General features: G+C 51.8%; 1 protein-coding gene across 8 annotated transcripts in view; it reads right to left on the bottom strand.

Moving 5' to 3' along the window:
• Positions 1–238: 238 nt before the first annotated feature.
• Positions 239–25658, bottom strand: part of SLC8A1 (solute carrier family 8 member A1) — a 131476-nt gene continuing 106056 nt past the window's right edge. For 3 of the 8 annotated variants that reach the window (XM_088052551.1, XM_088052553.1, XM_088052552.1), the window contains 9 exons: positions 24292–24398; positions 21783–21803; positions 21025–21042; positions 20901–20915; positions 20161–20229; positions 18927–19057; positions 18203–18302; positions 14396–14671; positions 239–12322 (listed from right to left, as the gene is read on the bottom strand). In XM_088052551.1, coding sequence (XP_087908677.1) covers positions 11946–12322; positions 14396–14671; positions 18203–18302; positions 18927–19057; positions 20161–20229; positions 20901–20915; positions 21025–21042; positions 21783–21803; positions 24292–24398 — 1114 coding nt within the window. In that variant the 3' untranslated portion in view covers positions 239–11945. Of the gene's footprint in view, positions 12323–14395; positions 14672–18202; positions 18303–18926; positions 19058–20160; positions 20230–20900; positions 20916–21024; positions 21043–21782; positions 21804–23856; positions 23961–24291; positions 24399–25658 lie in introns of all 8 variants that reach the window. The other 5 variants (XM_088052554.1, XM_088052555.1, XM_088052556.1 and 2 more) reach the window with 5 other exon arrangements.

Genomic DNA, 25658 nt, shown 5'->3' with positions numbered 1-25658 from the left:
CATCGCCTTCTGCCAGGATAATGGCCCAGCCGAGCCAGGAGAGATAACAGCAATAAACAGACATCCCGAATTGCCAATTGTCCCTGCTGAAAATTGGTTGTTGCCTCTTGCCGAGGGATGGAAATGCAGCTGAGCCTCGATTGAAAAATTCCGGGGAAACTGCCTTATCTTACTGCTTTGCCAGATTAAAAAAGCCTCATACATAAAAATAGACCAAATGAATGAAGAATTTACAAACATCTATATTTTGTGTTAGGAATTGTGTTAAAATTAGGAAAACAGCTGAAGACACTGATTTATACAACTGTGACTATTTCAGGCAATGAAGGTTTACATATCACAGTTTAACAAGATAAAAGATCTCCCACAAAATACATAGATGACAGACAACTCATCTGAATTTGACATAACACAGCATCAAGTACACATGTAATGTGATGAACAGTGCCAGGTCATTCCCCAGTTAGGTAACATACAACCTCTTGAATAAGGCAATTCAAATATAACTCTTAATTCAAATCACAACATACCCAGGCAGCATGCAGGGAAAAGTCATTTATTTTGTATATTGAAATGACACAACTTGCAACATGTTTCCATTTTATGTAGTTAGAGCAACAGGATATAAACCATTCAAATAATATATATATATATATTTATATATATCTCAAGTCAACAGTTGTCTTTACTGGAATAAAGATTATCTGTTTTTGGTAAAAATAAAACTATTTGAATTCACTAATTAACAAAATGCACAGTGATCAGAAACCCAATTCTTCTCACCATTGTCTTCCCTGGCTCGCTTGCGTTTCCCTGTGACGCAGCAGCTCCGGATTCAGAGAGCCCATTGCACAGAGAAACAGAGATTCCCTGGCACCTGGTTCCCCTGGCTGCAGAGTGTGCCACCCACGCCCCATGGACAGCAGCTCTCCCATCACACCCATCACACCCTATGGCTTGGAAACTGCTTTTCCCACCTCCGTTCCCAATAAAACACACACGTGCCTGACCTTGGGGGAGTCAAAAGTTGAATTGCTTGTGGAAACACATTCACTGGAACGGGGCTTTTATTTTTTTTTTTTTTACCAATTAATTCCTCCAGATCTTTATGGCCAAGACGTTTAAGAAACCGTGAATCTGCTCAGAGGGGAAAAAAAAATCTGAGCCAAAAATCTCTTTGAAGTGGTGGAGCCTAACAGACGTGGCTGAGGATTTATTTCCACCGCAGCAGACCTGGGGATCACAGAAGATAATGAAGGCTTTCCCTACTATTGAAAAGTTCGTTCAAAAGGGAGAAATGAAGAAGGGAAAGAAGATTTTTCTCTACAAAAAAAAAAAATAAAAAATTAGTAATTTCTAAAAGACTAATCTAGGCAGCTTCTCCATGGTAAAAGGCTGTGCCTTCCTCCGTTTTAACTGGATACCTGCAGGGATGGCTCCTCTTGCTAAAGTATCGTGTCCCCTGGTGGCTGGGTGTCCCCTGGCCTGTCCCCATGTGAGGAAGGGGAGAGGCCTGGATGCCAGCAGGATTCCCTGTGCCACTGGTTCAGGGCTGCTGGCAGGTGCATGGAGGGAATTGGACTGAAGCCCCGCAAAGCTCTGGGTGAGGGTTCCCCATGTGCCACAGGGCCTATTAAGGGCTAATAAATAAATCATGGCCATAAATAATGAAGAGGCTAAGACTGGATGCAAGGGGATCCAAATGCCCCAAGCCTGGGGATGGGATTCTCAGGCGATTTCTCTCCTTTGGGTAAGCTACACAGCAGCCACAGCAGCAGCAAGCAGCCAAGCTCTTCCTGCTGGACAGCTGTCCCAGGCTTCAAACCCCATCTGTCAGCCAGAAGTACGGGAGAAACCAGATTTTCAGAGTGATTGTTACTGGATCCTGTTTATCACCTTTGCAGAGTTGTCTTGTGCCTCTCTACTACTCTATTTACTGCTCTAGTAAAAAAAAAACCATTGGAATATTTCTTTGCCCTTAAAGATACAAAAAAAAAAAATAAAAAAAAAATCAAAAGATACAGGGAGAAGGGTCCTTTCACAATGACATTCAGAGCAAAAAGAGAGAAACAACATCTTACAGATCATTAGAGAACTATCTTTGGCAGAATATTTCAAATAAATTATTTTTACAAATATTTTCTGCAGTCATATATTTATTTTGAATAGTTCACTTTCAGCTATAGGGTTCACTACTCTCTATTGATAGGAAAACACCACAAATATAAAAATATATGAGCTCAGCACAACTTTTAGGCTACCACGACTGTGTCCAGTAATTTCAAAAGTTGTAGATTGATACCACGGAAAATATGAAACAAGGTTTTCTAAGAGCGTGTGTCGGGTTAGAAGGTCACAGCTCGTGGCTGCTGTAAAACACACCAGGGAGGGCGGCTGGGATCGGCGTGGGAAGGAGCTGGAGAAGCCGGATGCTTGGAGCCAGTCTCTGCCGTCACCGGCCGTCTTCCCACGGGGAATCGTCTCTCTGGGACCTCTAAGGCTTAGAGATGTCGTGCTGGGTGGTGGCTGAGGGCTGTCCTCCCTGGGCAGGAGGGCAGGGGAGCAGGTGGGTGACCCCGGGCGTGCTGAGCGTTCCCGATGGATCCGGCCGTGCCCGGCCCTGCGCTGTGCCCCAGGAGGGAGGTCAAGAGAGCTCCCAAAGCCGCCCCCTTTCACCTTTGTGCGGGGAAAAGCACCGAGGGAGCCGCAGGCTTCGCCCCTGCACTGCCCCAGATCCTGCCCCAGAGCGTACACAGAGCCCAGCAGGACGGTGACTCTGCTGGGACCCCGAGCCTGAGCCGTGGTGGCCCAAGGAGGGGCCTCGCCTGGTCCCAATCTCCCCCTGCAGCACCTGCCACCGAGTCCACCAAACATTTAGATTTACATATTTTGCTTTGTTTATACAGCATGTACAGAATATACAGCATCAGACAATTATTTCCCAGTAGACTGGAAGTGTCTCCCAAGATGACCTCTTTTATCAACAAATATATATATAAATTGACAGTAATAAAAGAGTCGTACCAACAAATATTATGGCTTTTCAAATAGTGTAGCTGCATTGTGCCACTGAATTTGTGAGGAACTGTGACAGAGACAGAGAGACTGGGGGGCTCCAGCTGCTGAGCCCGGGGGTGGCCCTCAGCTTGGGGCACAAGCCGGGGCAGTGCCAGCTCGTGGCGCCAAGCACGGCGCAGGCGGCAGAGGGAAGGTGGAGTTGAATTTATGACCCGTGCTCTGGTTTCTGTCTCCAGGCAAACCAGTTCTCCTGCAAACTCTCAGCCCAGCTTTGGAATAATTTGGATCTGTCCAGCTGGGGTCTGCCTGCCCTGTCCCTGGTGGAGGGAGCAGGGGGCTGGTTGGGGTGTCAGAGATCTCTCTCTTTCTCTCTCTCTCTCTGTCAAGGTTTGCACAAGATGTCTGTCTGCCCTAGAGTGCCTTGTGGTCGTGAGGGGGGACACACACAGGGTGATGGGTGACAGGATGACGGTGGCAGGTGGCTTTGGGTGCATCAGGAAGGGTGGTCACAGCCTCCTGCCCACCCCGTGCTGCTCCAGGGGTCACGGAGAGCTCCCCTCGGGCTGCTGAGCAGGGGCACTCTGGGGGCTGTCAGAGATTGGTGGCTGTCAGAGGAGAGCAGGAAAGTGAGAGCCATTCTTTCTGCAGCACATCCAAAATCCCAGAGGACAGCTTGCCTTGGCAGTGCTGTCCCCAGCCACCAGCCTGGCATGGGCTGCCCGTGAGGAGACTCACCACACGCTTGCTGCCTGCCTCCCCTCATGGGCTGCATCCAGCCACCAGCTGTCCCCTTCACTTATCAGGCCCAGGGAGCCACTCTGAGCTCTTTCCCCCTTGCATCCCGCTGTTCCAGGGGAGCCTTGCTGTGGGGAGTGTCCAGCAGCCCTGGGATGGGCTGTGCAGGCAGCTCCCTGCCCGAGTGTCCCTCTGCTCCTGAGAGGGACAGTGGGAGGAGCTGCTGACATGAATCACATCTCTGCCAGGAAAGATGCGTTTCTTTCTGAGATGGTTACTCTGGAAGGAGGAGCAGTTGTTCAAGTGTGAGGAAATGACTTTTGAGAACTGGAGTGGTCACTCAAGCATCAAGATAATTGGGCCACTTCATTACAGCGGAAAATAAGTGATGGATCTTAATTACCGCTACTGTAGGTTTTGTTTTTTTTAACTAATTCCCATCTCATTTATCTCTCCTTTGAAATATTATGGCCACTCCTTGCAGGCCTCTCTGCCTGATGCTCCCATGAGCAAGCCTGGGGAGCGCAGGTGTCTCCTTTGGCTGTGCCTGCAGGATGCTGAGCTGCGAGCAGCCCATCCCTCACGGCAGTGATGTGGGGAGCAGCGGGAAGCCATGGGGAACCTGCTGCCTTTGAGGTGGGTGAGGCTTCCCAAGGACTGCCTGGCAGTCTGACTGCCTCTTGCTGGGAATATCCTGTGGGCTTGTGTTTGGGGTGGGAGGTAGAACGTGGTTTGTCTACTCCGAGTCCTCTCGTCGCTTGATTAGCGCTGACGTTCTCACTCGGGGAACACCAGGTGTGCCAGAGACCTCTCCGGACAGCCTGGAGACAGCAGGAGGGATAAAGACACCCATTGCTGCTGAGTGGTCTTCAGGAGGTTCATGATTTGGATTTTACAGCCTCATGCCAGGTCTTCTTGGCACAGAGACCCAGGATACAAAGGGCTGCGTTTTACACAACCTTGCGCTTTGTGGGTTTTGCCAGCACGGCTGTGTGTCTTCCAGCAGGAGCTAGGAATTGTAGGAGAATTCACCACCTTCTGCCCTTCATCCACAAATAAATCTGCTGGATTGCTGAGCAATGTGCTCAAACAGGTAGTCTTGAGAGCTGGACTGTGTGCAGAGCTGTGCCTCCTAATGCTTAATGCATTATGGAAAAAAGAAGTAGGACAGGTATTGTCAGGGAAAAAATAAATAAGGTTTTCTTCCTTGCTAACACGGTGCCTGTAATGTAAGAGGTATTATTGCCATCTTTTGCTCTCTTGAGCTGCAGAAAGTAGTGTATGTTTCCTGATTAAGAGCAAGACAAGCAGGGTTCCTGCAAGGCTCCCTGCATGGGCACATTTTTCTCAAGAGCTCGCAAGATGAAGGAGGCAGCATGGGGCAAGCCAATGAAGACACCAACAGGCATCACTTCGTCCTCATTTGAACAGGGGGAGTTCAGCCAAGGGGCAGCTCATCACAGCTCCTACTGCAAGGAAAGGCCGGGGCAGGGCACAGGGCTGGAGCTGAAGGCAAGGGAGGCATCTCAGCCTTACAGGAAACAAGGAGAAATCCACTTGTGCACCTCCCTGCATCCCTGGGATTCACAAATCTCACAAAACCTTTCATTCATGTTCCCAGATAAGCTCTGGGACACGTTTGCACCACCAGGATCCAACCTCGCCCGTGCCAGCACAGCGATCTCACAGGGACTTAGAAATTCTGAGTGTTTCTAAGTGTCTCTGCAAAGCAGCTGATCTGCCAGGATCTCACACCTCGGTGAGCAAGGAGCCTGCCAGGGGCTGTGGGCTGGGAGAGAGGGACACACACTCATGGGGATGGCGGTGCCATGGACACGGCAGTTTCCATCAGGAAAGCAGAGCAAGGCTGTGTTCCATGCAGGTCTCATCCTCCCATCTGTAGAGACCCCTCTGAGCTGGAAGCAATGGAGGAAGAATAAATGCCAGCTCAACAAAGAGGTCGGGAGGTACAGGGAGAGAGCCCTGTGGCAGTCTCCCACGTGCTGCAAGGGTTTAGGAGCTCTAAGGATAAGCATCCCAAGCCATTGAAACTTGCTCAACTTAAACTGCCCATTTCAAGCTAAGGCAGGAAAGCCTTGAACCCCCAGCTAAAGAAAATTAGTTTGATTTGGAAACATAGAGGCACGTTTGGGCTGGGCGGGGGGTGGAGCATCTGTGGGACTTGACAATGGTGGAAATTCAGCAAAAAATCTTCCACAGACTAATGAGTGAAGGACAGTGGCACATTAAAAACTGCCTGTGGGTAGTGGCTGTGACTGTGCCTGGGTGATGAGCAGGAGGGGCTCAGCGTGCTGTGCTGGGGTTTGTGTGGAAGTTTGGCTGCTCCTTAGCTTGTAGGGGCTCAGGTCCACGATGTGGGGTGGTTCATCTTTGCCTTGAGGCACGGACAGCAAGGCTGAGCTAACAAGTGTCGTCTTTCAGTGCAGTGAGAAAGGAAATGTGCCCCACACGGAAGCCCTCAGCTGTGGGGCAGCAGGGAGGGACAGGGAATGCTCTTCTGCACGGAGCTTGGGAGAAGATGGAAGGTGAAGAGGCTTCACAGGGGAGGCAAGCCACAGGCTGGATGGGCACAGAGCATAGACAGTGATTTTGGGACCTTGAGATGGCTCGAGGCAGAATGTGGAGGAGCCCGACATCAGCTGGGGTCATAATGGTGGGTCACTATGGTCCTTCCCAGTGCCACCTGAACTGGGCTGGGGCTGCATACTGGGAGGGGCAGAAAGCTTTCCTGGTGCAGCACAACAGGCCAAGGGCTGTTTTGAATCAAAGAGATAAAAATACTGTCTGGGGCTGGTGCCCGTGGGCAGCCAGAGGAGCGGGAGGCTGTGCTGTGTCTGTGCAGCAATCGAGGTTGGTGCATGCCCGTGCCCACGGCAGCCAGGGCAGGGGACATGCTGTGGCAGTGCTTGAACAAGGATTCCAGATCTGAGTGGGACCCCTTGGCACTTGTCCCTTCCCTGTGCCCTCCAATGCTGGACATCCTGCTGGAACACCCAGCTCCAGCAGTGCTCCACAGCACCTGCTTTTGGGTGCCCCAGTGCCCTCTTGCACACTTGTAGTGAGGGCAGCCCCAAGCTGGCATTCCCTTTGGGAAAGGGGACGGAGCCAAGGGAGGGTGCAGAGCTTGCAGGAGAGGGTGGTGAACCACCCTGGGGGCACTGGGTCCCAGGGGCAGGACTGGCCCCTCTTGGGATGCTCCAGAGAGAGAGCAAGACCCTGTGGAGACTCCTTGGATGCTCTCAGGGGCATCCCACAGGCAGAAAATCCTGCTGGTAGCAGCAAGCTCCTGCCTATCTTTGCTGATAACAGCTCCTACTTGGCCAGGCAGGCCCATTTCCCTTGCAGTGTCCCTTCCCTCTGTGTGAGGGGTGCTGCTGCCTGGCAAGAGGCTCTTGGCACCTCCAGTTCCAACAGCAGAAAGGCTCAAGTCCTTAAAAGGTGAGGAATCTCACTGTATTTATTGTCCCTGGGTGCTTTTTGCAAGAATACGGACGCCTCTGGACTCTTTCCTGTGCAAGTCAGTTTTTTACAAGATAAACAGGCTTTTCCACAGCTGTGCTGAGCTCGTGTATAGGCGTCAGGAGTTGGTCACTGCGTGCTCAGAGAGGCCAGAGAGGCTCCTGGTGCTCTGCAAACACGTTTCTCCAGGTGGGCTTGGGTGCCAAAGCCTACAGAAAATAATGGAAGGCTTTGTCCTGGAATTACAGCATCCAGCATTAAGTTTTCTGTCGCTTTCTGGCTAAGCTCAGCTCTGCCCCTCCAGGAATGTAGTTGAACTTCCTCCTGAGTTATGTGTGTGGCCACCAATGCCGACGATTCTTACCCAAGAATTTAAAAATAGCTGTAACAATAACACGGGAGCTCTGGTTCCCTGGTCCCTGCCCACAGCAGGAAGAGTGCAGTGAGTTCACAGCCAGGCTGGTGACCACGCTGGGCTCAAGGCCTCCCTCCTCCCCTCTGTCCTTTCAGGGAGCAGGGATGAGGATGCACAAATGAGTCTTGCGATCACAGGCTGCCGGCACGCGGTGACACAGGGGCAGGAGCCTCGTTTGGCTGGAGATGAGGGGTTCACACCTTGGGACTGAGCAATTCCTGTGCTGCCCTGGCACAGGTGGGGTGGGCTCAGCCATGAGGCACTGCAGATCTGTGGCTCTTGTCCTTTTTTTGAGCCTTTTCCGAGGGTTCAGGCTGTGACTGGGATTTGCCTCTGCGCCTGCTGAGCCCTGGAGAGCTGGCAGTATGGTTTGCCCAAGATGGTTTGGGCTGTCTCTAGTGTGTTCCTTCTGCTCGTCCCCACGTGCTTGGCAGTGGCCTGTGGAGTTATTTGGGTGTCTGTCTCTGAATGTCCTTTGGGCATGTGCTGCATCCTTCTCCATGGAAAGGTTTGCCTTTGGCTGGGGGGTGATGGATGAGAGGGGGCAAGAGCAAATGGGGCAGGCAGATGGATGGAGGCCAAGGGTTTAAATGCTGCTTCTGGCAACATCCATAAACCCAGGCCTTTGTCAGAGATGTTCTCAATGTTCTCCCCATGGGTGGGGAGGCTGGACGAGGAAGAGATGGGAGAGTTCTGGCATGAGACGGGATCCACGGAGCTGAGCTGTGACAAGGCGTGACTGTGCCGGCGATGTGCTTCCTCCTGCCAGCCAGTGCCGGGGTCTTCTCAGGGAGGGCAGTTCTCCTCTGCCTTTGCAGAGTGTGGTTTAAGGAGCAGACTGTGCAGAAGAGCAGGCCTGGCACCGTCAGGAACAGCGCTTTCCCTCGCTGCTCCCCGTGACCCCTCCACGAGCCACAGCACAGCCACGGCGTGCACAGCCGTGTTAGACATGCCCAAAAGCACACAGCTGGCAGAGAACTGGGCTGGTGTTTAACCTGTGGTTTAGGCCTTGTCCTAAGCAAGCACTGCTCCATCATTCCCTCTGGAAAGCTCTGTGAGCAGAAGAGTTATTTACTGTCTAACCTGAGTGGCTACACAAGCCCCATTTGACTTGTTAATTACTTCAGCGAAGGCAATTCATTCTGGAGAAGCAAATGATGAGGGGAAAACAACAACATCACCTTTCAGCAGATGCAATTACTGGGTCAAAAGAGCTGCTTTGCTTTCACAATCCACTGCCTGGGAAAAGCACATGGACATCGCAGCACGTGGACGTCGCGGCCGTGCTCTCTGCTGGGCAGTGTTGAAGGCAGTGCTTGCCTGGGGCCCATCTCCAGGGCTGGTGTTTGAGTCCAGCTGTCAGAGCAGGACCTCCCAGGCATTGCAGGGAGGGTTTATCTGGGGACAGCTCAACAGATGCTGGATGAAACACAAGGAGGAGCAACATCCCTGGGCATGGGGAGACTTTTCTCCTCCTCAGTGCTGGCTGAGCTGTGTCGAGGCACATGGGTCTGAAACAGCCCACGGCACCAGGACTGGGGCACAGGCAGGCACCCCTTGAGAGCAGCCCAGCCTCTTGGGATGTCTCAGATCTGCTTTGGCACCCACAGACCCTGCCCTGGTAATGCCTCTCTTGCATTCTCCCTCAGAGTTAGCTCGTGGCTTAACCCAGCACGGGGTTAAGCTGTAGCAAGAGCTGGAGCAGTTCTGTAGAGGACACAAGAAGAAAGAGCTGCTTGGCACCTTGGGGGCACACCCACAGCTCTCCCCGAGCCTAGGGCAAGCCAGCACTGGCCAGGGAGGCAGCACTGGAGCAGCCCCTGGCCCCAGGAGGGTGGGATGCCCTGCAGCTTTGTCCCTGGGTGGTTTCCTGCATCCCCCTGAGAGTGGGGCGGGCTGTGAGCCCCGGCTGCACGGCAGCACACACCGAGCCTGAGGCACCATGGAGATGGAGCGGGAGGAAGGACGTGAGATGGGGCAGGGGCGGCCGTGCCGAGGCACCGCTGCCCCTGACAGTGGCAGAAACACGGTGGAGGCAAACCAATGAGTCAAGGAGAGATGGGTACAGAGGGGAAACAGCTGGAGGGGGAGAGAAGGGTTTTCCATAGAGAATATGCAGGAGCAGTACTGGATCCATCAGGAATCATTACAAACTTTATTTCTCTGTGCATTGTGTACCATTGATAAGGATCATCACAATTAGTGGACTCACTGCCTATAGTGGTGGGCAATACACACAAAGAAAAAAAATGAAGCCAAACAGATGAAAATGAAATCATTGTACATAAAGGTAATCATAAACCTGAACAACCTGCACCTGTGTTTGATTTTTCCCCCAAAACAATGAGAAACAAAACAGTAAAACCCCAAAACAAATCAAAAGTGAAAAAAGGCTCGAGAAGAAAAAAAAACCAACCAAACCCACAACTTCATATGCCTAGAGAAAAACCTTACAGCAGGTTAATTAAAATTTCCACAGATAGTTCAAGATGAGTACAAATACCCCCAGCCAGCTGGTTATGGTACAAGCATCAGACGTGGTTTTCAGCTGAGTGGGAAGAGCTCACCACGGACAGGCAGGCTGGGAGTTTGCCTGGCTGGAATGTCAGGAAGCCTGGCAAAGGGCATCGGGTCAGAAGGCATCTCCCAGCACCAGTGCCCAGTGTCTCCCCTGTGCTGTGCCCTGGGGAGCTCTACACCCACATTTCCCTGGCTCAACTCTCCACCCCAGCCTGCACTCCTGGCATCAGGGGGGTGATGCTGAGTTACACCTCCCTGTCTCATCCTGTCCAGTGCTTTCAGATTTGGAGAGTGCAAAACATGACCTGCTCCTGGGGGGATGCCTCCTGGCTACACTCAGTGGAGTGGGAGATCTCATCCGGCCCTTCAGCCCTTACGTTGGATTATTCTGCCTCCAAATGGCTGTGGGAAAGGACCAGCTTTGGGGACTGGTCCTGATGGCTTAACACTCAGAAACAGGGGCTGTCACTACACCTCTGGGGATACAGGGAGTAGCAGGGGGCCAAGGGCTTTGAGGCAGACACCGACTCAGAAGGCAGGAGAAGCATGTGAGGTGCTGGGAGTCAGCCACGCTTGTTCCCCTCAGACTGCTCGCCCCACTCCCTGGGACCTTGTGTAAAACCTCCTGTGGGCAGAGGAGGTGTTCACACTGGCTTTAGCACATCAGAGGACCCCATCCACACAGCTGGACAGAGCCTGAAGCCTCTGGGGTGTGGCTTTTCCTCCCCTGAAAACCTACAACTGCATGGCTGTTATTGCTTCTCATGGACCCATGCCACGAGCAGTAAGTGGGGACAGCTTTCCATCCTTTCCACCCCCGCTGAGAGGAAACAAACAAACAAACGAGCAAAAACCCTATGGCAAAACTGAACTAACTAAAAATAAATAAAACCCAGTGAAAAAAAAACGCTTGTAATCTGCGATGCTCAACCCACATGGTTGGAAGGACTATCGCTATAGGATGCTATATACAGATAGATTTCATTTCATTCATGCAAATGTTACAAGTACCACGACAGCATGCCCGAGGAGGCGGAGGAGCGGGAGGAAGGCTCCCGCCGCTCCGCGCAGCCTCGGCTTGGGACACTGGACACGAGGCTGCGGCTGTGCGCCCCCAAAGCATGGACAGGGGAAGGTGAGGGGCATGTGGATGGGAAATGCTAGTTGTACACACGCCAAAACGAAACAAAAAAACCAACCCCAAATCAATGACGAAAACGGTTTGTGTTCTATCCTTAGAAAGCTCCCAGTTTCCCCTTGTCTTCAGTTCGGTCTCTTGCTCCTCTCCAACAGGGCCAGAGGGCCTGTTCCCGAGTGGTGAAGGCAGCTGGATGGCGGTGGGACATCAGAACCCTTGCTTTCCTCTGCTTCCCTTGCCCACTGCTCTGTTTCTCACCAGCTACTCTGGCCTTCCTCACACCGACGCACCCCGGTCGCTTTCACATCCGTCTTCCCAGGGGCCAGCGGGTGGGAGTCAGCGATGGAAAGGGGCTCGGTGGCCATCGGCCACTCCTGTTGGTCGAGTTGCAGAAAGGGCCCTGCCCCTGGCTCCTGGCTGGGGCTGCTGCCTGGGGAGGGGTCCTGCTGGCTTTGGGGTCCTGCCTAGTTCAAAGGATGCTCCAAAGCCGCTTTCCATCAGCAGGTGTGTGAACATGGCAAATCTCTTTTATTCTTTCTCTGTTCATTATACACAGCTTTATATCTATATCTATACCTATATATCACTCTATATAGATATATATAGATATACACATATTTACTATCTCTGATTGTCCCTTTAGAAGCCCTTTATGTGGCAGTAGGCTTCCAGAGATGAGAAGAATATGTACAAGAGCCAGAGGAGGATAAAGAGTGAGGATGTGAGCAGCTTGGAAGTCCGCGGCCCGCCCAGCTCACCTCCGATCTCGGGTCTCCGCCGGTAGAGCAGCACTCCCACACTGATAAAAGCAAAAATGGTGAAGAGGGTGACGGAGAAGGCCAGTGTGCCGGGGGAGACTTGGAAGGCTTGTCCGTGTGCCGCGTGGTAGATGGCTGCGATGGACCAGGCCACCCCAATGCCCAGGAAAACGTTCACAGCGTTGCTCCCGGTGACGTTCCCGATGGAGGCATCCGCGTACTGGTCCTGCGTTGCTGCTACTTTGCTGGCAAATGTGTCTGCAAGGGAAAGATGGGGAGAAACCCTCAGGAAACACCCAGGAAAAGAGGGTGGCTGGGGGGCAAATGTCAGTGGCAACAAGAAAATAATGGGTAAGGGGATAGGGTACAGCCTCTTCTGATGGAAATTCCAAAGAATCGGGGGACCATCTGGGACCATCAGGGTCTGGAAATGCACAGGGGGGAAATATCAATGGTCAGAAATACAGGGCTACCCCAGTATGGCCTCCATCACCTCTTGCCTCCCAGAAGTCCAGTGCCTTGTGCAGGCCCTGGCACTTTGGTAAACCAGGTCATCCTCCATCCCTTGGGAACAAAAACCATCTGGGTGAGTGCATGCTTGCCCAGGTGCTCTGCCAGCTTTAAAACCAGTGATAAAACTTGGCTGGCCATTTTAATGGAAAACCTTGTGTCAGGCAGACCAGCATGACAGCACTGCACCACTGGGAAGTGCTGATTTTACATCCAAACCCACTCTGGATCTGCAGGGGGAAGGAGGAGCAGGAGGGATTAACCCGTGGGTTTGTTCAGGTGAGCACTCTCACAGCTAACAGTGAGAAGATGAGTCCTGAACATACCTGTGCTCCCAGATCACCTTGGGTACAGGCAGCCCAGTGTGGCTCAGGAAAAGAAAACAAAGAGGTCGTATTTCACATTTTTTAATTCTAGAGGATTTCCTTTCCACTCCTCCCCAGCGGGCTCCAAGGTGAGATGGCAAAGTGCAGCCTGGCACAAAGATCCAGTTTCATGGAACAGGAGGGGATGGGCACATATCAGCACAGAGAGAGGGTCCATTTGCAGCAAAAAAGTCAAAAGTCTGCTTTATTTAAAAAAAAAGCAGCTGCCATGGAAATGCACCTGATTGCTAAAGGAAGGAAAAGGCCTCAATCACAGCGCAGTAAAAGAGTTATGGAACAGTGCTGATGCCTCCACGCAGCTGCCACTGGGGGAGAAGGGAGGAGTGTAGAAACAACCACATGCACTTCTGCAAGCTGAAGCAGTGCTTTCAATGCAGGGAAGGTCCCTGTCAGTGTTGATGTCTCTTAGCTCTCCTCTGGTGCCTGCCCATCTCCTGGAAAGCATAGAGGAGTTCAACCAGCACCCAGCTAACGCAGCACGGCCTGGGAGCCAATTGAAGCAAGAGTGGCCCAATGTATTCTAAAAAAAGAGCTTCTTAAATGCCACCTTATGTCACCAGGAGCAGGAGGGAAGATTTTCACTGTCAAACATGTGAAGAAGCCCTGCAAACCTTCTGCTAAAGCCTTTACTGCCAGAGGTCTAAAAAAATGCTCCTTCTTCTGTTCCTTGCCCCAGATCTGCTCTTTTTTTTTGGTTCTGCTGCTTCTTCTCTTTGCCTTTGATAGCATTAGGACAATTTCAGGATCTTTGTGCATCTGGGTGCTGATAACTGGAAGTTTGAAGATGGTGAGGGAAGGTGTGACCAATGCAAGGAATGGTTGGGGTGGGCCAGAGCCTCTTGTCCAGAAATCAGTCTTTTCCTGCCCAGCAGAGCCCGTGGCAGAAGGTGAGTGAGCGGCACAGGCTCTCTTACACAAGCTGACATGGGAATCCCCAGAGCTTCACAAGTTGTGTTTCAAGCAGCTCCCCCAGCTCAGCAGCCTCACCTTGATCCATCTGAACCTGGGCTCACACAAAGGTGCCCGTGCTGGAAAGTGTGCCCTGAGTACGAACTCACACTTAATTCACCCAGGAGCAAGGTTAAAGCAGCAGATCCTTAAAGTGCAGGACTGCCAGCACAGGCAGCATTTTAACTGAAGACCAATTCCGACTCTGAAAGTGGATACCATGGAGGCTGCCCACAGAAATAGATACTTCACAGTCTTTGCAGTGGGATGGTCCTTGAAATAATTCCCATGGGACTGAATCCACATCCTGGTTCTATCCTTCCAGCCCATCTGAGACTGAAAACCTGTTTCCACATATATCTCAAACCTGTGCCTCGGGATCCTGCAGAGCACAGCTCTCCCCTACCCCAACCCTGACTCCAACCCCACCCCCAGCCTGGGTGGAGATGGACCTTCACAACAAACCCCCAGAAATGGCTGTGCTTACCTGGCACCGATGTCCCCAGGGCGACAAACACGACGGCAGTGACCGAGTCCTTCAGGCCAATGGTGCAGCCAAAGTGGGATGCCAGGTCACCAATGAAAGCTGTCAGGAGGCCGATCATGAGGATGGAGACAACGAAGCAAGCCCAGCCATTCCAGTAGTCTGTCGGGGGCACGAAGGCAAAAAGGACCTTCCAGAAGACGGTCAGAAAGTGCATCACGTAGTCAAAGCAGGAGGGCAGCTTCTCCTCCCCACATTCATCGTCATCGTCATCTTCCCCTGGAGAAAACCAGCAGTGCCTGATTAGATTTGCTCGTCTTGGGGAAAGCTCCTGTGCAAACCAGAGACCCCAGAATGCTGTGTCTCATGATTTGGGCCCTGGAAGGTCTTGACTTCCAAATATCTTATTTTTTGAGCAATCATCAGCATGGCTCAATGGCCTCTCCTTGCCCCGTTCCACAGCACAGAGAGACACCCCAGAGGCAATGGTTTAAAAAAACCACCTGCACTTCAGAAAATGCAGAGCCTCGTGCCAGCACCTCTGCCTGAGTTTAACCATCAGATGCTTCCTGGGACTCAGCCCCTGCCCAGTAGCCCTTCCCACAGAAGATGTGGGAAATAAACAACCTTGTGCTGGCTGGAGCTGACTGGGGCAGGCTGAGAGCAACTCCTGCCTCGGGGAGACTCCCACAGGGAAGCCCCTTTTGAGCTGCTCTGAGCTGCTTTCCACAAGTGCCTGCAGTTGCTTCCAGCCCTCTGGAAAGGCAGCTGGCTGTGATGGTTGCTGAGCTGCTCTGGCAATTCACCTTACCTTTGCTGCAAACTGGGATCAAGTAATGGATTTCTGCCTGCCCTAAAGCCTCCCTGCTCAAATCACTGCTGGCTGTCCTTCCCTGCTGCATTTCTCTGCCCCTTCACATGCTTCCCTATAAGCTCTGGTTGCCCATTCCTTGAAGTCTGGTCTCTCCTAGGTCAGCAGGAACTCCCCTTCCTGCTCCAGGCATTGGCACCTCACCTGTCTCTGCAAAACCACTTGGCATCCAGCCTACAGGGGGTCCCCACGGTGTGGGGCTGACCCCACCAGGGAGCCCACTGGGGCTGGAGACTCCTTGCTGATTCCTGCAGCTCTGAGGAGCTGTCTGGAGAGCCTGCTGGCCAGCCTGTGCCCTGGGCAGGCTGCGTGGCAAATGTGGGGCTTCCCCAGCCTGGCACAGTGCACAAGGTCACTGCTGTGGCACAGTCAAAAACTCCTCCTGCTCACACTGGAACCACTCCCAGACTTGAAGGGGAGGTGACACTTTTCCAACTAAGTCAGTGGGAGCTTTCCTGCTGCCCTTAAAAAACAAGGATGAGTTTCTAAGTCATGAAGGTTCAGGATTCCAAGGCCACTGTAAGTCGTGTAAAAGACATCCCTTGCATTTTACCTGGTGATTTTCCAGGTCTTTGATGCCTTTTTTTTCCCCCACCAAGGATGTGGACCACCAGGTCTCCCTGCATGGCTGTTGGAAGAAGCTCCTTAGCAATGGGAAGAGACAAGCTTTGGAGCTTTAAACTTACTATGGCAGAAACTTAGCTAATCAGCGTTATTATTTTGGCAGATATAAATATCTATTCCTGTGCATTGTTGTGAAGATAAGGAACAGTTTTCCAGCCTGGAAAGCCTGTGTTAGCCTGTGTTTTTCCTCAGCATGCAAAGGCTGCTAATGGCAGGATACACCATGCTGTGCTCATGCTGTAATTCTGCATTTCAGGTATTTCAGTTCTCTGCCAAGCTCGGGGTGGCATCAGGAGTGCTATGGACCTGAATCTTTATGGAGATGATGAAACAGACTGAAAAATCAACATGAATGCCACTGTCGTAACACTCATCCGGATCTGTCTATCATTTTGTTAGGCAGCCATGGGGTCTGTCTTCTGAAGAGCTGGCCAGATCTTGTGGAGGTGACTTGAAACACAGAGTGGCATTGGATGGTGACCCAGGGGGGCATGCAGAAACAGGCCTGCAAGCCCCAGAATGCTTTTGCTGTGGAAGAAACTTCACATGTTTTGGGTGCAGACTAAAGGAGCTGAGTGACAGGCTCTGGACAGCCCAGAATGTCACAGCACAATGTGGCACAGCCCTGTCTGCACCTGCACTGCCCGTCCACAGACATTGCTCCACCCCCCTGCAAACACAGCCCTGAGTTGATCATTGGGTGGGAAATGGGGGTTTGATGCTTCTTTTCTCAGCTGGGATGTCACATTTTGAAGTGGTGACAGGTGACTTTCACCTGCTATCCAGGGTGAGCTGTGGGGGAAAAATTCAAACCCATCCTCCAGTGTTAAAGGCACTTTAACTTAACTGGCACAAAGCTTGAGGAGCTAAAACCTGGGTACCACCAGAGTGCAGAGACAAACTACTGATCCACAACTGCAAGGGACAGTATGTCCACCAAAATACATCCTATTTATTAAACACTTATTAATCATCTGTTAGCTCTGATCATGGCTGTATACTCAGGACAGGGGGGCAACAGGGTTTCCATGTAACTGCAGTCTTTACATGCGCCACAGAAAAGGGATCCAACCATCAGTGACTATCTTTGCTTTAACATAGGATGCAATTACATAATTAGTTCTGGCATAGATTAGCTTAGCCATTATTAGCTACAAAACCTGCAGCAAAGATTGTCTTGCACGATAAGTTCATGCTGAATCCAGAATAATGGGAGGCTCTTGCCTGGAGGCTCTGGGAAGAGCTGTGCTACAAGAGGAGGGATCACAATCCGAGGAGGAAGCTGCTGCACAGCGTCCTGCCCTTGTTTTCCAGAGGCAGAGGGTAAATGGTACTGCCATCATTTTTAATTACCTGGTGCTGGGCAGAGGTTACCTTGTAGAGCAGAGTTAGAGGTAGGAAGCTGAGCGCTCCCCCATGCATTTCAGTGCACAATTAGCCAGATGAGAGGCAATTGCCTTCCCCAGGGATTTAATTTAAGCTGGTTGATTTTTACCCTGATGTGTGCACACACAGCCCAGGCTGGGCTGTGAGGTTGTAACAGCCAGCCAATAAGTAATAGTGTTTCCAGCTGTTAACATCTGGAGGAGACCTTCTTTCTTTCTTCTTCCAGATGTATTGGAACAATAATCTATCCTGTATTGGGCATGCTGGTAAACGTGGCACTGGCACCTGTGAGAATGGTACAACAGGGCATTTGAGGGAAAGGCAGTTCTCCAAGGGAGGGAAGGTAAGATCACACAGGATCTGGTTCAACCACAGATACCATGTGCTGCTGCAGCTATTGGGCTGCTGAGCCATAATCCTCCAGGCACAGCTGGCTGGGGCAGCAGGGGTTCCAGAAAGCAGGGCGTGACAAGGGCAAATTTTGGCTCACAGAGAGTGACTGCCTTCAGGGTTTGCACCCTCACTACTGCGTTGTCCTCACGGCAGAGGTACAGGGAGAACCAGGGAAGGGGATCACTATTGCTTCACACCAGCATCATTTATGCCACTCTGAATTTCCACACTGTGCTCACCTCCCAGATCTCTCCCACTGAACTGACTTTTTCCCCCCTTCTGCCGTCTGCTACCAGCCAAGGTGTTGCTCTGCCTGGTGCTACAAACACACTTCACGCAGAAGGTTTCCTACACATGAGACAAGGTGCCCTCACAAAAGGGTTTAATCAGCTGTCTTATTTATGCAGACACTGTAAATAACTCTGCCACCTGTTTTGCCTCCTGCTGCTCCACTACAGTCTGTGTTACTGATACAGCCAAGCCGAGCCGAGAGCGAGGGCGGTCGTAATTCACCTGGAGCCGTGGCCCGAACTCACCCGCGCTGACAGTAATGGCCTCAATGAACTGCTCCCTCCAGCTGTTGGTGCCAACCACCAGGGCCAGGTTCGTCTTCTTGATGAGCTTGTCCACCGTGTTCTGTGGATGGAGGTGCAGAGCAGAGAATTAGGGGCTGGGGAGAATGGGCTAAAGCCCACCAGTGCCAGTGCTTGTGGCCATGTGTTTATGGAACAAGCTCAGCAGATTTTAAGCTCAAGAGCCCCAGCAGCAAACCCAAATGGAAGTACTTGCAAGTCCCTTTGCTGCTGCTAAAAAAAGTCCTCTGGAAACCTGCTCATGGATGGGAGTTTGAGCCATCTCAGAGCCACAGTAAGGGTGGCCTGTTATGTTTTCATACTACAGAGAAATGGAAAAGATGATGAAATGACCAGTTTTCAGCTCTCAGCCTGGCACATGCACGCATGGCAGCTGAGCTGCACGACCATTACTTGCATTTGGGGTTATCAGCCCTTTGCACTGGGAGTGCCAGGCTTGGGGCTCACTCAAGGCTCCCTGTAAGTAGGACCAGCGTGTAGAACTCACTGTGAGAACAGGGTCATGTTTTTAAAGCAACCTGCGGCATTTGGGATCCCAGGTCCTCTTTTGTGTGTGATTCCGTGCACTGTCATACCATCAACTTGTGCTCCCAGTGCTGCGCAAACCCAAAAGGAGGGTCCCCAGGCAGGGGGGAAGAAGAACAGGGATGCAGGATGTGAACAGTACCTTGAACTCATAGGATTCCTCAATGATGATCTCGAGTTTGGTGTGCTCCCCCAAGACTGGGCGCCCCATCTCTGCGATCCGACGCTCTTCTTCCTCCTTGCTGGTCAGTGGCTGCTTTTCTTCATTCTCCTCTGCAAGGCAAAGAGCCCGTGGGTGAACCAGGCCCAGCTGGTCACCCTGGGTCTGGCTTCCTGTCAGAGGGGGAGGTCAGGAGGCCTCCAGGTGGGAGCGTGAGTGACAGAACAGTGGAGAAAGAGTTCATGGAGCAACAGACAGGATAGTTTCATGAAATGCTACCAAGAGGTCTGCAACTCATCCAGCCACAGGAGGAGTCCTGCTCATCCTGGGGCTGGGGAATAGCTTATTGCTTGGTAATTGCTGCCTCTCCCACAGGGATGCTGGGAAGGGGAAGGGTCAGCACTGGGGCTGCTCCATTCCCCAGCACTCCAGGTCTGAGCTGAGGTACGATCAGGGCAGTTCTGTTACCGCTGAAGATCAATAGATCACGCGAACACAGGTTGAGGTGTGGTAAAGAAAGAGCAGAGTTTATTTTTCCTCCCAGGATTTATAGGCTTCTTACCATGGCCAGGGATTGGATGGTCAGGATAACACTTTCTCACTGCACTGGCCATGAGAAATGCCCATCAGAAGACGTGTAACAGAAAGAATGTACACATATCTATGTTTACAGTTACTGTCCTGGGAAAGTCCTTAGAAAACTATGTTAGCAAGCTCAGAAACTGAGTTTTCAGGGCGACACAGTTCCACCAGCCTGTTACAGCAGGAGAGCACTGCCAGCAGCCCCAGGGCTGAGACACATATGGAATCCTGGCTCTGCCTCCTTCTGAGCAGGGCTTTGCCTTGGAGAGGGGGCTGGCAGCCAACACCTGCTGCGATGGCAGGGCTGGAGGAAATAGCACAGATGTAAGAAGCCATCCACAGGCCAATGCCTGGCTCCAAACCCTAAAAGAGGAGGCAGCAGAGGGACTATGAGATCAGTGAAGCAGGTCTGCACCCCCACTGTCATCTGTGCAACCTCTGGGGCACGGGCACTGCAGGCAGCACGCCCTTTGTCACTGTCCCTTGTGCAGAGCCCGCTGAGCTCCCTTCCAGTCCACCTGAGGGATGGGTGGGCAGAAGAACATCAGGGCTAAAAAGGACTGGAGTTATCTGTCAGTAGGCAAACACCCCCGTCAGTCCACGTGAGGCTGACATGGTGCCACACCACAGGTACCTTGGATGGAGACCACGGTGCAAGGAAGAGGATGATCTCTAGCCTGGACCTTCCTGAAGACAGGTTTGCCTATTAAAGTGATCAGCAGGAGATCAGCAGGGGGGACTGCACGCACTGTACAAGCTGTCCCCGTGCGGTTAGTGAACTCCATTCTTATGTCACACGGGGTTAGTGCTGCTCCCTTGCTGGCTGCCCCTTGTCTGCTCAGGTGGCACTGAGTTGAGGGAAAGCCCTTTTCCTCCTGCAGGCCAAAGAGATCCACCTTGGAGCCAGAGCCTTCTAAATCTGAATTATGTTTCCAGGGCTCCCGAGGGGCGGCTCTGCAACGTGTGGGACCCAGGACGTTCTCATCCTGTGCTGTTCAGCTGAACGAGGGAGGCTTGGCATCTCATGACAGATGAGCCAGCCCTGCTGCTGGGTCTCGCTGGTGGGAAGGGAAGGGGCTGCACATCCGAAGCAGCCGTGGGGTCCTGCGTCCCCCACAGCGCTCGGGCACCCGGCTCAGGCCCGGGGAGGGAGGGAGGGGAGAGCCCTGTGCGCAGGGAGGGGACAACCGCATCAAATGGAGAAGCCCACCCTGCTCCAAGACACGGAGTGGGGTTGCTTGTCACTTTGGGGGTGACAGGTCACCCTCCCCGAGGTGGGGTTAAGCGTGTGTGGCAGGCAGAGCACTCTGTGAGGGGACACGGTGTTAGTGGGACCGGCCGGGGCGGGGAGGCCGCGGCTCGGCGCCTTCTTACCATTCCAGAGTTTCCCTCCAGGACAGAACAAAAGCAAAGAGGAAACCAAGAGGAAAGAGCAGGGTGAGCATATGGCCATTAACAGAAAGGAACAGGGGGACAGGGGAAGAGTAGAAATCCGTACCTGTGATGGTGAAGCCGCCTAGATGAAACCAAAAATGAGAAAAAGGGGGAGAGAGAATAAATGAGGATTAGCATTTGCACATCAACACAAACATGATGGTCCTTCCCTGCCCCACTGTGGACATGGGGCCTGCTCCCCGACACACACCCCAGGGATAGTGTGGGGAGACCTGAACACAGGCTTTTCAACCCACATCTGCAAGCTGCCACCCCTTGGTGTCCAATATAAGCTGTGGAAGGGGTAAAGTCTGCCCTGGGGCTGCCCGTGCTTTGGGGAACGAGTGTGGCTTTGCTTCCCTCCCCAGCTGCCCTATCCTGGAGGTGGCCAGCAAGGAAACTCAAAGGCTAGCCAAGACAGGAGGCAAAGTTTGTACTGTCTCTTCAAAAAGGGTTGGCCAGCCTTCCTGTCCAGCCACAAGCATCCCTAAGTCAGGAAATGCTGTTTCTGCCACACCAGTTTAGAGGTGATGGGTTAATTTGTGCGGCACAGGTTTGTATCTCGGGGTGCTGGCAGGTTCACTCTGGCTGTAACAGCACCGCCCCCCAAAACTGCTCCTTGCACCACCTCTTAATATTGGTGACTTTGGGGCTCTACTCTAAGGAAAGATGGGGCATTAGGTACCTGAGCTTACTTAGACAGTGCTGACCACCCTATAAGAGAATGCTGTGAGCAAAGAAAAACATCAAGCAAAGAAATCGATTGTCTTCCAAAAATACGCAAACCAGAAACATGGAAAGGAAAAATGAATGCGCGCTTACCAAGCTCATTCAACAACAGGGCTGTGAAGGAGACAGAGACAAACACAGAAGAAGAAAAGTAAATGAATAATGAAATCAAAAGGGATATCCACAGAAAGACACCAGATCCCAGGGCAGAGATTTCAGATCTGTAAAGCTGTAGGATACCATTAGTGTTAAGAGAAAGACACTAAACAGAAATGTTTCATGGGATTGTGGATTTAAAATAAAAACCGTTGCAAACATGGGGTGGATATGGGATTAAAAGACACACTCAAAAAAATTCATTTTTCCCCTTTGAATTGTATGTGCAAGATCTTCCATTGGTCTCAGAGGCAGTTCTGCCCCGGGGGGGACACAAGATGTCCCATGTGCAGCAGCTACTGGCTCTGACCTCCTCCAGTTGCCTGATGGGGAGCAATGGCTCCAGAGGCAGCTGCACTTTTGGCATAGACAATGAGAGAAGAAAAGTCAGTGGCAAGGCTTGGCTCAAGGGTCTTGTTGCTCAGCATTTTAGATCTCCAAAATGAAAGAAAAAGCCTCTCCCTTAGTGCCCTGGTGGATCTTGGGCCCCACCACAGCCCAGGGGTGACATTTCAGAGACGCCCTCGTCTCTCTGAGCACACTGCTCCTCTTGCCTCGCTGCTTCTTGTACCAGACCAAGTACAAAGAAACAAGTTTAAAAGAAAATATTATTAAAAACTGCATGGCCAAAGCAGCAAATAGCTGATTTAAATAGTCTCTTAAAATTTTGTCTTGCTTTCCACCTAGTGAGCTGACAAGCCTGAACTTCTCTCAGGTTCCCCCAGTTATCTTTGTGACCAGGAAGATGAGATTTTTTTTCTTTTTTTCCTTTTCCTTTTCCATTTATTTTTAGATAAAAAAATTCAGCTGGGATCTCCAGAGCTGGGACCACAATTTTTAAACCTTGGATCTGGAAAGCATGTTTGCTGCTGCTGGACTTGCAAGGCTGAGCCCACACTGGCCCCTGTGAGCAGGGATGGAGCTGCTGAGTTGAGTCATCCATGTGTAACTTTATCCTGTCCATGCTCCACAGATGCCACCAGCACCATTTAATGACACAGAGCCCACCTGCAGTGCCTGAGTCATGCCAGTGTCTGATTTTTAAGCCCAGCTTTTGTTAGGTAGTGACGTAAACCAGCAGGGAAGCTGATGGAGGGGACGACCCAGCTGACAGCAGTCCCCACTCAGTGTGGGGACCACTGAGAGCCCTCAAATAAATATTACAGCCTAATGCCTGCTGGAGGGAGAGCTGATGTCCCAGAAACTAGAAAGCAGCTCCAAGGCAGACAGACCAAATCTTCAGCAAAGGCTTTAATAATGGTCCATCTCTTAAATAACTCTAAAACTGCTTCTTGCTCAGCCACCAGTAGTGCACAGAACCAGCTGCTGCCATTAATCCTCACTTAATTTTCTAGCAGAAAAATAAATGCATGGGAAAATAGGTGAACTCTGTCTTTTTGGGAAGTTTGGCATTTGGTTTAGAAATGTGATGAAAGAGGAAATTGTTTTTATTGTTCCTGTGAGAAGCTATTATCCAATGCAGAGCCATGAAACTTCATTTGAGCATAACCTGATTTACCTAAACTGATTGCATCTCATGGTATTATCTACTCGGGCTGTGATTTTTGTCTATTTTCAGATCCTAGTGCCAGTATAAAAAGGCTAAAATTACTGCTCTGGCCATGCATTTTATTTCAAGTGAAAGCAGTTTTATCTTTGGATAAAAATGATGCAGCGTTGCCCTTTTCACTTGTCGAGGCTGGACGTTCTCTTTGATTAAACGAAGGTGCAGCAGCAGGGCAGCACTCCCGAAATGTCTCTGGGGGCTGGTGACGCTCCCCGTCCCCTGCCCGGGGTGATCCCAGGAGCATCCTCGCTCCCTGAGTGGGGTGGAGTCCTCTCCAAACCAAAGAGGAAAGGAAACAGAGCAAAAAAGGTGCAGCGGCCAAGCTTCAAAGGAGGGAGGGCAAAACGGCCAGGAGCCAAAGTGCGAGGAGAAAGGAGTGTGAGAGTAGGGAGACACAGAGAAAGCGGCAGCGTCTCGAGAGCTGGTCTGGTTTTACTCTCACACCTTTCACTCCTCGTCGTAGCCACACCGGATCCCCAAGCACAAGGAAGAAACTGCACTCTTTCTCATACTCCTCACGGTCAAGTACTCTAAGGGTAATGAATTTCCTGTGGGAACACAAGACAAAGGCAAACACATGATTGGCGTCGCACACACATGCAGGTCACGTCCGCCCGGGTGCTGTGGTGACAGAGATGGTTGGGTGGGGGAAAGGGGCTGCACATCCCCCCTGGGGCCTATGGGGAAGGGCAGGAGCATCCTCACCACCTGGCCCAGGTGGTCTGGGGAGAGGCTGTGCTCGGGGGGGACGGGGAATGGCCTTGCTCCTGCCCTTTTCCATAGGCGCCGGGGATGTGAGCTCGGTGTTGCAGGTGCCAGACATGAGTGAGCCAGACAGGGACACACAGGCTGGGCTCAGCCCCGGAGCACATCCCCCACCTTTCTTCTCACTCATCTCCACCAGCCGGGGCTCCCCGATCTCTAGGTAGAAGGTCTTGTTTTTCTCATACTCCTCATCATCTATCACCTTGATTGATATCGTTTTGCTGGAACAGAGAAGAAGAAATAGAGATTCAAGAGTAAGGGGGGAAAAGGAGGAGGAGAAACAGGGAGCAGAACAGGAGAAGGAGAAGAAGGTAGAGGAGGAGGGTGGGAAGAGCAGGGAGAGGGGGCTGTGGACAGAAAACAGTGGTTTTGGTGGCCCAGGCTGGAGGGACAGCACAGTCAAAAGCAAAGGACAGGAGCCAAAGGGCCAAGCTTGCCTCAGGATGGGCACGGACCACACAGCACCAGCAGCCTGCAGGTGCCATCCTCCCTGGCATGGCCAGAGGCCATGGCTGGGCATGACAGCCTGGGCCAGCCTCCTCCAGAGGTATCTTGGCAAGACATGTCCCTTTCCAAAAACCTGTGGTAGGGAACAGCCCCTTGACAGCTTGCACACATTGCATGGGCACAAGCACTGGGAACCAGCACAGAGCAAGCCCCTGGAAGCATGGTGCACTGCTCAAGCTCGGGCATGGAAGAGGCTCTGTCTCCCCAGGCTCGGCAGATTCATGAACAGTATCATGATCAGCTGCTTAGTTTGGGCTTTGGAGGCTCTAATTTACAAGCCTGAAAGGGATGTTGGAGTTAGGACTTTTTCTGTGAAGGGAATGCAAAGGAAAAATGGCCTATCTGGTTAGGGCAGGCACATGGAAAGCTTCACTGATGGTGAGATTTCACTTCTTAAATTTTACTTTACAAGCAGCACATCCTTTCTCAAGCCTTCAAGGTTTAGTTCTCTCCCATTAGAGAGCTGAGCAGCAATTCCCTCTCACATGACCCAGGGGTTGCTGAATTTACCCCTGGAACATCATCAGGACAGGTCCAAAGGCAGAGTCACCGCCCAGAGCACAGCCACAAGCACATGCCACAGAAGATGAAAGCCTCACAGGCGGCTGTGGCTACCAGGAGAGAGATTTGTTCCTTGAGCCACCCAATAAAGTGAAAATTGCTCTTCCAGGGGAGAAACGTTAGCACAGAAGTTTTTCAGCTCTTTTCAGGGACTCACTGAAACACCTGGCTGGAAGCTGCTCACCAGAAGGTGACCAAACGTGGGGTACAAACATGGGGTGCTGGACCTGTGCTACTGTGGCCCTTCCTACAGTGCAAAGTCATTGCAAAGACAGCAGAGACAGAAATCCAGCGGGCTCTGCTCCTCCCTGGAAGCCCAGTTCACTGTCATGGCACTGCTGTGGGGACAGGACCTCCTCCTGGCTCTCATCGTGATCCAGACAAGAAGTAAGAGGGAGTAACAGAACAAAATG

The sequence above is a fragment of the Pseudopodoces humilis genome, chromosome 3, assembly GCF_049639895.1.
Source record: "Pseudopodoces humilis isolate 2021_Gansu_Grassland_sample_001 chromosome 3, ASM4963989v1, whole genome shotgun sequence".
NCBI lineage: Eukaryota > Metazoa > Chordata > Aves > Passeriformes > Paridae > Pseudopodoces > Pseudopodoces humilis.
This window is presented reverse-complemented; position numbering and strand designations above follow the sequence as displayed.